The sequence below is a fragment of the Miscanthus floridulus genome, chromosome 14, assembly GCF_019320115.1.
Source record: "Miscanthus floridulus cultivar M001 chromosome 14, ASM1932011v1, whole genome shotgun sequence".
Lineage (NCBI taxonomy): Eukaryota > Viridiplantae > Streptophyta > Magnoliopsida > Poales > Poaceae > Miscanthus > Miscanthus floridulus.
In genome coordinates, this window is record NC_089593.1 from 5987920 (window position 1) to 6000278 (window position 12359).

The 12359-nt window shown below is 38.1% G+C and overlaps 1 protein-coding gene across 2 annotated transcripts; it reads right to left on the reverse strand.

Annotated features, from left to right (window-relative positions):
* Positions 1-664: 664 nt before the first annotated feature.
* LOC136502856 (probable leucine-rich repeat receptor-like protein kinase At5g49770) lies at positions 665-7605 on the reverse strand. 2 transcript variants are annotated; one of them, XM_066498107.1, is made up of 8 exons: positions 5867-7605; positions 3625-4749; positions 3017-3040; positions 2430-2909; positions 2184-2299; positions 1829-2089; positions 1402-1599; positions 665-1174 (listed from the first exon to the last, which is right to left on the reverse strand). In XM_066498107.1, exons 2-8 carry the CDS (start codon positions 3764-3766, stop codon positions 1106-1108), a joined length of 1290 nt encoding a protein of 429 aa, XP_066354204.1. In that variant the 5' UTR covers positions 3767-4749; positions 5867-7605; the 3' UTR covers positions 665-1105. The 2 variants fall into 2 exon arrangements, with proteins under 2 accessions (XP_066354204.1, XP_066354205.1); XM_066498108.1 differs by lacking the exon at positions 5867-7605 and having other exon boundaries at positions 2430-2867; positions 2950-3040; positions 3625-3762.
* Positions 7606-12359: the final 4754 nt, after the last annotated feature.

The window sequence follows — 12359 nt, forward strand, 5'->3', positions numbered from 1 at the left end:
CTGTTTTTCTTTTTTTTTTTAAATAAGGGAAATTCATGGAGATGCCTGGATTGTTGTTGTGGGCTGATAAACATTGAGATTACTTTCATGGGCCTGGTCAGCCCACTGATTCAAGGCCCGCAGGGGCTTCCCTCCTTTCCAAGGTCCATGGGCCATTTCCCTGTCTCCCCTCTGCTCTGCTCTCTCTAACTTGGACGGATTATTGGTACCTCATAACTGTTAACCTAATGCTTGCTGCTCCACATGGTTCCCTACTTCCTGAAAGTCCAAGAAGAGTCAGTACAACTGCTACGGACATTTGCAAGACTGCATGTATGTTCTTGTGAGCTTGTCTGGGATATAGAGTCATGTGCAAGAGAACGCTTCAGGTAGGTGAAGAGTGCAAAGGCAAGTAGTGGTTGAATGCTTTCCGTCAATGAAGAATGAACTCTCATAATGTGCACCTATCATCCTGGACTATAATGCTGTTCATTTTAGTTTTTTTACAGACATGCTGGCACTTGTTCCCCATATTCTCCGCATATACATGCCGTTGCTAACTAAAGAGTGATCTCTCTCTCATGAATAAACGATACGTTAGCAATTCTCCTCTGAGAAAAATAAAGGGGGACTGGTATTCGCAAATAATCACAATTCAAGTGAGCACAAGCAATCTCTGAATTAGTTCTGGGTTTTTTTCATAGATGGGCTGCTCGTCATATCCACAGATGTTGCTACTTGCCTAATTCGTGTGTAGCTGAGGCCCATTTAATGTTGGGCCGGTATTGGGCCTAGCCCGCCAAGTGATACAACTTGCACCCACCTAGCCCAAATTTTGACTGAAGTTTACATATATAGGTTCGTCTTCACTTCATTTAATTACAAGTGTATATACAGAGCCTTCACTTCAGTATCAACATGCAGGCAACCGCGCAAGGCAGTTGCTATCATAGAACTAATAGTATTGCAGGTACATCAGTCACCACTCACCACACTGCAACCACACCTTTGTCAAATCTGTTCGCCGTGGAGCATCTTCGTCAGAACCTTTTACCCATGTGACGAAAGTATGGCCTTGGAACTTCCATGCGCGCGGTTGTTGTAATATCTGAAGGCATAACGCGATCTATACATCCAACACTTTTGCATGTTGACCGATCAAATTTGCTGCATTCATCTCCTTCCTTACTTTAGTCTGCAAAATGACAATATTAATACGACCCATCATAGTTAGAATGCAAGCATTTTGTAGGCGCAACAGTGTAACTCCAGTGGTAGTAATGTGAGATTTGTGTGGTCAAAGGTTAGAGCAGAAAATTCTTTTAGTTTGTAAATTGATTGGTTAAAAGAAAATGTTTTACATTAGTTAAGAGTATCACAGACCAGTTTAAAAGACTATGCAATAGATGACAAAATTTGAACCTTTATGGTTGTATTTCTCAAGGCTTTGTCCATCTCCTCGAACACATCCTTTATGGTGGGGCGCCCTACACTTGAACTCGCAACACAAAGGACTGCGATTTTCAGTATTAACACGAAATCTTCTATGATAACATCATCCCTAACTCGTGGATCTATGAATTCCTCCAGTGGCTTTTTCCCGCTCACTACATCCTTGGCCTTCAGATAAAAAAATAAAAACTTAATATTGTCAAATATTTAATAAAAATAGGAAATCTGTTGATAATACAAGGGATCATAATACTGCAAATGAACATAGCCGGGCCTTGCTCGGTAAACATGAAAAAAAGAAGAAGAAAAAAACAGCTGCTGCTTCTGAAGTTGTAGAATCGTTTCCACACGCTTGGCGTATATATCATCTGAGAAATAAAAGATCATGTATATTTACCTTCTTCGTAAGTGAATCACGTGCAACAATGTCAAGTTCTATGACCTTCCTTCCTGACAGAAGCTGCAGAGCGACAACACCAAAACTGTATATGTCACTGGAACAAGTGAGCTTGGAGTGTGTGATGTACTCGGGATCCATGTACCCAATGGTTCCCCTCACATCTGTGAACACCTTGGTCTCCTCCATTTCTAGCATTTTTGCCAGCCCGAAATCAGCCAGCTTTGGCACCTGGTTCTCTGTCAGCAAGATGTTTGTGAGCTGCAACAATTCCAATAGCAAGAGCATGTTATGGTTCAGAATGAAGCAACCTCAGGTTGTTATGCCTGCAAATTTCAACTAGCATTATTCTCACCTTGATGTCTCTATGGACAATACATCCATCGGGGTGTGTGTGAAGAAACCTCAGGACAGAAGCACAATCCCTCAGGATCTTCACTCTTGTTTCCCATGGTAGCACAGAGTCACTTCCTGCATGCCAATCAAGAACATAACAGAACATTGTTGTATGAGTTTGTTTCAGAATGAACCGATCGAGAAGCGCTATATACTAGATGATAGCCTCAAATAAAATAAAGCTGAATATATACATTTCCCTTACTGAGTAAGCTCTGGGCAAGGTTTCCATTGGCACAGTACTCATACACCAGGTACTGATCTCCCTCCTCATCACAGTAGCCGAAGAGGCACACCAGGTTGGGGTGCCTCACCTTGGACAGCTGCTCCACCTCCCTCATGAAGGACCCTGACATCGCCGTCTTGTGAATGTGCTTGATTGCAACAAGCTGCCCACTGGGTAGCACCCCCTGGTACACCTGCCCTGCGCTACCGGAGCCGAGGTAGATCCTGCTGCTCGCATAGTTGATCGCTCTCTCGATCTCCTCCTTGGTGAATTTGTACAAGCCTGACCACTTGCTGTTCACCTCCCCTTTATGTACTCTGTAGTTGCCTTGTGATGATTTTAGTGATGATTCTGTAGTGGTTTCGTTTGCTTTCTTCTTGTTCCTCAGGTATTTGGTGATCGCGATGGCGATGCCGACTACTAGGAACGCAAAAACTATCAGGACTGCAAACGTGCTACCTGAAATATAATTTGTGAACACGTAATGTAGAGTTAAGACTTTTTAGTGTCGATGAATGTTGATGAGGTGCGCAGCGTGGATGCATAAAACAAGGCCTTGGACTTACGTCTGACCTTGATGTATTCACCATCTGCAAGTTTAAGACAGATTTCATTAGATACAAAATAACTAAATAATCAAAATGTAATTTGAGAGGCGTACCATGTTAAACTTCGCCTATAAAAGGGAATGGGGAATACTAAAAAAACAAGGTGACTACAAATCTAATACACCCTTTGAGGTTACTGAGGTCAACTACTTCAATCTTTTACTTATGTATAAAATACAGCAAATTTATAAAACTACTTCCTCCAGTCCTGAATAAATCAATTTATAGAAAAAAGTGACAAAACTTATGATACCAAATTAGTATCATTAGATATACCATAAAATATTTTCATAATATGTTCATTTTTGTGTTATAAATATTTATGTTCTTTTCTATAAATTCAGTCAAACGTAAAAAAAGTCTGACTTAAAACAACTCTAGAAATTGATTTGTTCAGGAATGGAGAGAGTAGCTTTTAAGATAAATCTATTCAGTGCCATTTCTAAACATTCAAACTCAATGTGCAAGTTTGGGACAGTTGATCACAACTACAAAACATCATTTATTTGATGCCTGAAAGAGTATATATTCAAGAGTATTCGATAATTAAGTGAACCGTAGCGTACCTGCCACAAAATCACAATCAGCCTTGCAGCCAAGTACAGCCATCACCAAAACCAGAATCAGCCGAAACAACCCTCTCTCCATGCTTCTCTTTGAAGCTGCCAAATCGATCGAGCTAGAGAGGTGCAAAGAACTCTCTGCCATGGCCCCTATAGCCAACCTTTTATTTGCTCCTCTTCCTTAGCAAACTCTGCTGGATATTCTCCTCATCAGTAGCATATGGCACATCACTAGTTTAATGCTGTCTTGTGTGTATCGATCTTGGCGTTTTTGTATTATATTTGATTGATAGTGTGTTGGAGAGAAGAGGAATTATGCTAGTATGACAGCTATATGTCTCTTTCAGTCACATAGTTTTCATCGCTTATTTCGTCTGTTGTAAGAGATGAAGGGGGCTGTAGGTTTCGTGTTCTCTGTTGTTTAACTGGATTAACTTTTATGGGTTGCAGCACAAGCTGCCAGATTAGAACATACAGGGAGTTTTGATTGGGTTCTGGCGTTGTTACGCATGCTAAGTTTTACTGCCCAAGTGCCAGTGACATAGTGTTAACACAAAATTATGAGTGGGCCGCCCCTAAAACTGACGGTAGACAATGCTGTCAAAGATTTAGACCGACTTCAATATTTTTTGGACAGGAGAAAGGTGGGATTCTCTATTATCACAAAGACGTTATGCAATTGATCCACTCAAGAAAGCAAACATGGAAAAGTGCAAAGCAATTTCTGCTCCCATGATGAATTAACTGAAAATTATTCACAAACCAAGGAACAGCTCTGTTAGAACAGTTCAAGTAAAGAAGCATTGTTGGTGGCTTAGAGCCTTAGATCAATGGAAAGGGAAAGAAAAAATAATTAGTGAGAAGAGAGGAGAATGAACTTATGCACATCTGTGTAAGCTGTTTTTGCATGTACGTGTATGCGCTCCTGGTCTGGCCGCGCCACCGGGTATCTCGCCCCTGAGCCGGTCGCGCCGCTGGGGAGCTCTGCCCCGGAGCTGGCCGCGCCACCGGGGAGCTTTGCCCCTAGGCTGGCTACGCCGCCGGGGAGCTCTGCCCCGCTCACCACGCCGTCGCCGCCATCCTCCAGGCTCCAGGTGTCGACGTCACAACCACCCCGCTCACCGCAACCTGGAGATGGATTGGGGAGAGCAGGAGGAAGGAGATGACAAATAAGGCCCACTTGTAAGTGAGATGAAGAGGAGGAAATATTAAGGGCAGTTTTGTCCATACGATAATACTAAACTATCTGTACGCTGCACATGGGCCCAAAGACCAACCAAAACTGAAGCAGATAAAAATATGTTCAACAAAAACCAAATGACGACTCTACCGGCCCGAATTATCACTATAAGACGGGCCTGTTCGGCTGTTCTTGTCTCGACTTGTTTCAGCTTGTTTCAGTTTATTCTCTCTCACAGAACACTATTGAATCATTCGAAAGTACATAGTATTTTTGTGTACACAGTGTCCCACACGAAACGTCATAATAGGATACATGGCTGCAACTCAAGTGAGCTCAACTCTCGGCACACCGCACAAATTCACTAGTACATAAATAAAAGACTCTATGTCTGCAGACTACAAGTAATAAATTCCAGATTCACAATTTTCATAATCACCTCATGCTTTGACTGTGCCTGCATCAAAGCAAATATCTCATGTTTTGAACAGGAAAAAAATCTCTAAAGCAAGAACTGTTTTCATGTCTCATGTTAGTCACAATAACTAGCAAAAAAAAGGATAGACAAATATAAAAGCAGGAATCAATTATCCAGGTTCATTTTGGTCAAATATATTGTCATATGAGTTAAAAACACAGAGGAACTTAATTTTTGTCATAAATGCAAATTGAATAACATGTCACATAAGGTGCTGCTTGTGGCCAGGAACAGGCTCAACACAGTTCCTTGGCTGCATATCCTCTGCCACTAAAATGTTGAGCCAAGCTTACAAACAGAACACAAATTAAGCAAAACACAATTCACAAACTTATTCCAATTGAATTGTCAGGATTTATTTAATCAACTGATATACAACTCTGGCAACAAAGTATGTACTCATATAAATAACCTTCCATAGCATCAATGTCACCAAGCCCCGGCTCCTGTATTAAGTGCATTATTAACTTGCTAAGCTCTAGACCCTAATGAACAGAAATGTAGCAACAAAATAATTCCCTAATAAACCTTAAACATCACAAGCATAGTCATCACACAGTGAACCTAACAGGGTATACACAAGTTACCTGTAACCTTCCTCAGATGCCTGCAGATGTCACTGCTGAAGATGTTGTCCGTCAAAATGAAGTTCTTCTGGGCATCAAGCTCGGCCAATCCCCGAAGCACTCCCTTGCTCACATCAATAGCAAGAACCACTTCAAACTTGTCCAGATGCCTGGGTTTGATTGCAGAAAGCAAGTAAACAATATCGTCATCCATGCTTATGATGGGGCATGACATCTGAAGCTCCTTCAACATTTCTGTGGTCTTGCTGCAGCGCAGCATAGCCAACAAATTAGAAGAACACGCGTTGCTGGCATCCAGTTGCAAGGTGACATCTTTAACATCAATTGCTGAGTGACGGTGCCAGCAGTTCTCCTTCTCCCACGGTTGGGAATCAATTATGAGCCATACTTTTTCACCCAACAAATTAGCTAACGGTATTTTTCAGCTTAGCTTATCAGCCAAACAAACAGGTTGTCATGGTCCATGTTGTTGCTTGATTTATTGCGCACTCACTCGTGTACGAAGCAGGTGCCGTATTCAGCTCTCTTGGTGACCAGGATTCCGTCTCAATGTACTTGATAGAGTCTCAGTTTCGGCTGATGGTTACATCGCGAAAATTGTAAGGGTCGAGTTCCATGAGGAGCCGATTCCAGTTGCCCCTTGCCGGCACCGGCAGTGGGACGTCGTGGAGCACAGGGCACTCGCTGAGCACGTCGCAGAAGAAGATGCCACGCCAGAGGTCCACCCAGGTGACTGTGCCACCCTCACCGCCGATTGCGATGGTCTTCTCAGTCTCATGGTACAGCCTGTCTTCGGTACTATTTGGTAAAGGGATTGCCTGTCCCTCACGAGATCATTCACAGACATCACCTTGGAGATCCACCCCTCTGAGGAATTGGAGGAGTTGTACAGGTGGAGGTCGAAATCCCACCCAATGAGCACGCGGCGGCCATGGAACACGGGGGCTGGCCCTAACACGGAGGGCGGCGATGGCATACCAGCTGGCGCCGTCTTCGTCTTCGCGGCTAAGAAGGACAGTTGCAGAGTCGGTGAGACACCTGTAGTTCGAGTTCGGGACCAGATCTAGGCGACGGGCGCGCAGGCTGTAGACGAAGTAGTCCTAGCCCCGTCCGTGGCCGATGGCGTCGGGGTAGACGGGGACGCAAAGGAGGACGAGATCGGCGTCGGTGGTGATGACCTTGGGAGTTGCGTTGGGGAAGTCGAGGCCGGGGCAGTGGACGCAGAAGTGGGAGACAAGTGTCGGGCGCGCGGCGCGGAAGGTCACCTGGATGCGCAAGCCGGTGCTCGTGGTACCCTCAGCGGTGATGGCGTTGACGAGGTTGGCGATGTAGCACCACCTGTCGAGGAGGACCAAGCCTGAGGCTGCGGCGGCGGCGTTACCGTCGTCGGACTCGGGAAGCGGAGGCGGAATCCGGGAGGAAACAGTAGATGCAGCCGCCATCAGCGAGGAGGACGACGAAACGAGACGAGTGTTAAACTTGGGCCGTTGTCGGGCCACATCAGCCAAATGTTTTGGCCTTTCAGCCCGTATCCCGTAGCCTAGAAGGCCCATGGCCTGGAAGACCTGGAAAGCTGCGGCGGAGCCGGCTGGGGTGTCTGGACGTCCGGTGGCCGGCCATAGCAGCGCGTTCTAGGGCGCCGATGACGACGTGCCCCCTCCGCGGCCGCGGGACGGCGGGTGTTGTATGCTGCTGTGTGCGGCGGGCCGGCGGCAACTGGAACCTGTGTTCGGCTCAGCGATAGCTGCTTCAGGTTGCTCTTCTCTTCTCTCCTTGACCTACCCAGTACCCACCACTCAAATGTCAAGTGTGCTTTTGTTCCTTGCCTGGTATGACTGAATTGAATGAACTGGATTTCAGGGACATCTAGGAGTCTAGGACAGCTAATCATTCTTAACTTATTCTTTTCCATGTTGCTCTGTTAGATGTAAACAAATAGTACACTGATCCCATTAGGTGATGCACAGACAGATCCTTGCTTTTCTCCTTTTGTCTGTCTCTACATGTAAATGTAATAGGTCCAACCATTCTCTGCACAAGAGCATCCTAATCTAAATGAATGGAGTATATATATATATATATATATATATATATATATATATATATATATATATATATATATATATATATATATATATATATATATATATATATATATATATATATATATATATATATATATATATATATATATAGTCAGTATAACATAGGTCAAATACCTTATTTATAATGGGTACTTTAGATAGTCAGATTCAATATTATGAGAAAAATTAAGTAAGATTCCTGAAGAATATAATACGTATATGTTATGTGAATGGTCTGCCATAAGAGAAAAAGAACTCTACTTTAGACGTGAAATATGTAGACTTGATAATATCAAGAAAGAGAGAGAAATAAAGAATAAATATTGTAAAACACTTGTTGTGATAAAGAAACAGGAAGATGAGTTAAAAACTAAAGACAAAGAGACTCATAAAGTTAAAGAAGTTGTGCAGATGAATAATATTGAATACATTACAAATGAAGAAGAAGAAAATAATGCTCAGAGTTACTAAAATTTTATAGACTCTTTAGATGATGAAGAGTTAAATAATCTAGATAATTCTATGGAAGGGTTAGATATAATATCTGAAAATATTAATAGTTCAATAGAAATACAAATAGAATTAATGAATTAAGAAGACCGTGAACATGATTGGATAAAAGGAAGATGTGATTATAATATAAAATGTGCTTTTTGTATATTCTATCCTAGTCAAGAAAATAGACTTACATGTATTAAATATTTAAAGCAAGCATGTGCTTCATGTCTAAGAATTACTAACCAAAAATGAAGACAAGAAGTAGAGCTAGAATCAGAAGTTAAATTATTAGCAAGCAGAGTTAAAAATTTAGATAATAGAATAAATAGCTTAGAAGCAGAATTATAAGAGTTAAAGAATAAAATAGAACTCAATGAAGCTAATAAGATAGAAGATAATCATAGAGGTCTTACTGAGTTAAAGGAAGCAATGATAAATAGAAAAAAATGATAAAGTGATACAATTAAAAGAAGCTATAATAAACTTTGATAGCAAATATATAGTTAAATTACCATTTAAAGAAATTATAGGAATAAGAGTACCGGTAAAAGTAAAATTAACACATAATATCTCCTATAAAATATTAGCATTAGTAGACACCGGTTGTATAAAAAATATTATACATGATAAATATTTTGCAAAATGTCTAAAAATAGTTCATACAATAGATCAAGATAAAGCAGAAATATCTACTGATATGTTTGGGATAAAAAAAGGTTCATAATCAACTAGCTTATGATGTTGAAGTACAAATAAATAACACAAAATACATAATGGATGAAATTATAATAAGAGATCTATCTATGATACATGATGATATGATATTAGGATTGAGATTTTTACAATTCTCTTTACAAATAACAATCATACATGAGCAAGGAATAACATCTATCCCTTATCAAGACAACATTCCATATATAACAGAAGTGCAAAAGACTATAAATTCTACTTTAGGAAAGACCAATTTAAAACTCAAAGGATCTGATGAAAATGTCACTGATAATTATATAGATGAAGAGCTAGGTGAAAATATAGAAGATTTTCATATAGCAAACTCATACATAGAATGCATCAGTCTACAATCATTAGCATCAAATTGGTATAGAGATATAAAATCTAAAAAGGACATTGATAAAATTATAACAAGATTGAAAGATATTCAGATAATCGGAGAAATACCAATGAAGCATTGGGATAAAAATGATATATTATGTAAGATTAACATAATAAATCCTGACTATATAATCAAGACAAGCCCTATAGAAATAACACCTAAAGATATAGAAGAATTTAAGATGTATATCGAAGAATTACTAAAATTATGAGCTATAAGAGAAAGCTGAAGTTCTCATAAATCAGCTTCATTTATAGTTAGAAATCATGCTAAAATAGCTAGAGGAAAGTCAAAAATGATTATTAACTATAAAAGACTAAATGATAATACTATAGATGATGCTTATAATATCCCAAATAAGCAAGAATGGATAAATAGAATACAAGGAAGTAAATATTTCTCAAAATTTGATTTGAAAGCTGGATTTTGGCAAGTAAAAATGGCAGAAGAATCAATAGAATGGACTGCTTTCACATGTCCTCAAGGCCATTTTGAATGGCTAGTAATGCCTTTAGGATTAAAAAATGCCCCTGCTCTATTTCAAAAAAAAATGCAAAATATTTTTAATGAAAATCAAGAATTCATATTAGTTTATATTGATGACTTATTAGTCTTCTCAAAATCCTATAAAGAGCATATAGCTCATCTGAAAACCTTCTTTAGAAAGGTATAACGACATGGGTTAATATTGTCTAAAACGAAAATAGAGATATGTAAGGAAAAGATAAACTTTTTAGGTCATGAAATAGGAGAAGGAAAAATTTATTTACAAGATCATATTGCAAAGAAAATTTTAGAATTTCCAGATGTCATGAATGATAAGAAAACCCTACAGCAATTCTTAGAAACAGTAAATTATGCTAGAAATTATATTGAAAATTTAGCTAAGCTAGCTAGTCCATTACATATAAAATTAAGAAAAAACGAGAAAAAAACATTTTAATTCTGAAGATATAAAGTTAGTAAGAACTATTAAAGAAAAGATCAAAGATTTAAAACCCCTAGAGTTACCTTTAGATGATAATTATTTCATTATAGAAACAGATGCATCCAAGTTAGGATGGGGTGCAATATTAAAGCAAAAACCACACAAATACTCTTTAAAATTAGAAGAACAAATATGTAGGTATGCTTTAGAAAAATACAAGTTAAAAGCAATAAACAATACAGATAGAGAGATTTTAGCTATTATTAATGCAATAAATGCTTTTAGATTGTATCTAGGATTTAAAGAGTTCACAGTTAGGACAGACTGTGAAGCTATATGCAGATACTACAATAAAGTCAATAATAAGAAAAGTTCAACTAGGAGATGGGTTCTATTCGAAGATATTATTACTAGAAATGACTATAAAGTAATATTTGAGTATATAAAAGGTAAAGACAATACATTGCCTGATATATTTTCATGATCTTCTATTTTGTAGGGACGAAGAGAGGAATAAGCCTTATTGAGGATGAATGTTTCAGCTTTGTAATTGATAATAATCTAAGAATTTTCTCACCAAATACTTACAAATTCAAGCCTCGAGACCATATTGTTCTAGATGATATACAAAAATGCATCCTAGATAATTTCTGGTTCTAATATAAGAATAAAAGAGAAGATAAAGGTTATATGCTAGCAATATTAAATAGTCTGGCTAAATATTTTTATATGATTAATGGGAAAATACAACCAAAAGAATCACCTAGCATTATAGAGAAAAAACCTATATATGTTATATACAGGGGAAAAACACAAGGAATTTATATATCATTTGAAGAAGTTATTGCTCAGCAGATAGAGAAAGAAAAAGATGGAGGAGTGTCTTGGAAAAAATATTTAGATATTGATCAAGCTCTTTCATATGTAAGAACTATTCTAGAAGTAAACTATTATTTAGAGCCAGCAACCAAAGACTATATCCAGAAATATAGAGAGGCCAATGAAACAAAACCAATATGAGCAGGGCCAAATATTAGAGAAGAACAATCGTCCAGACCGCATACATATAAAGAAGCGATAAAAAAGGATATAGATCTATTAAATGAAGAATATGTTAATATCAAGATGAAAGAAAAATTAGAGTCAATAACTCTTCAATGGAAGAAAAATATAAATGAAGAAATCTTACAAGAAATAAAAGGTGAAATAGATGAAAAATTTGAGAATATAATAAAAGACTACGAAGAAAATATTAAGAAAGATTATGAGTCAAAAATAAATATACATATATCAGACTATAAGAAAAATGATGATGAGATGTTGGATATCCGTGGTCATGAATAAAGACCAGAATATTAAATTTTAATATTATAAAAATTAAAATACATATGTTCCATATAAGAATTATACTTCCTATGTCGATAAGGTGTTATCAACAATTAAAATATGTATTTTAATTAAAATATATGTTTCATATAAGAAATATACTTCTTATATGGAATATATGTATTTTAATTTTCATCATATTGAAATCTAATATTCTGGTCTTTGTCCACGACCATGGATATCCATCATCTCATCATCATTTTCCTCATAGTCTGATATATGTATATTCATTTTTGACTCATAATCTTTCTTAATATTTTCTTCGTAGTCTTTCATTATATTCTCAAATTTTTCATCTATTTCACCTTTTATTTCTTGTAAGATTTCTTCCTTTATGTCTTTCTTCCATTGAAGAGTTATTGACTCTAATTTTTCTTTCATCTTGGTATTAACATATTCTTCATTTAATGGATCTATATCTTTGTTTACCGCTTATTTATATGTATGCGGTCTGGATGATCCTTTTTCTTTAATATTTGGCCC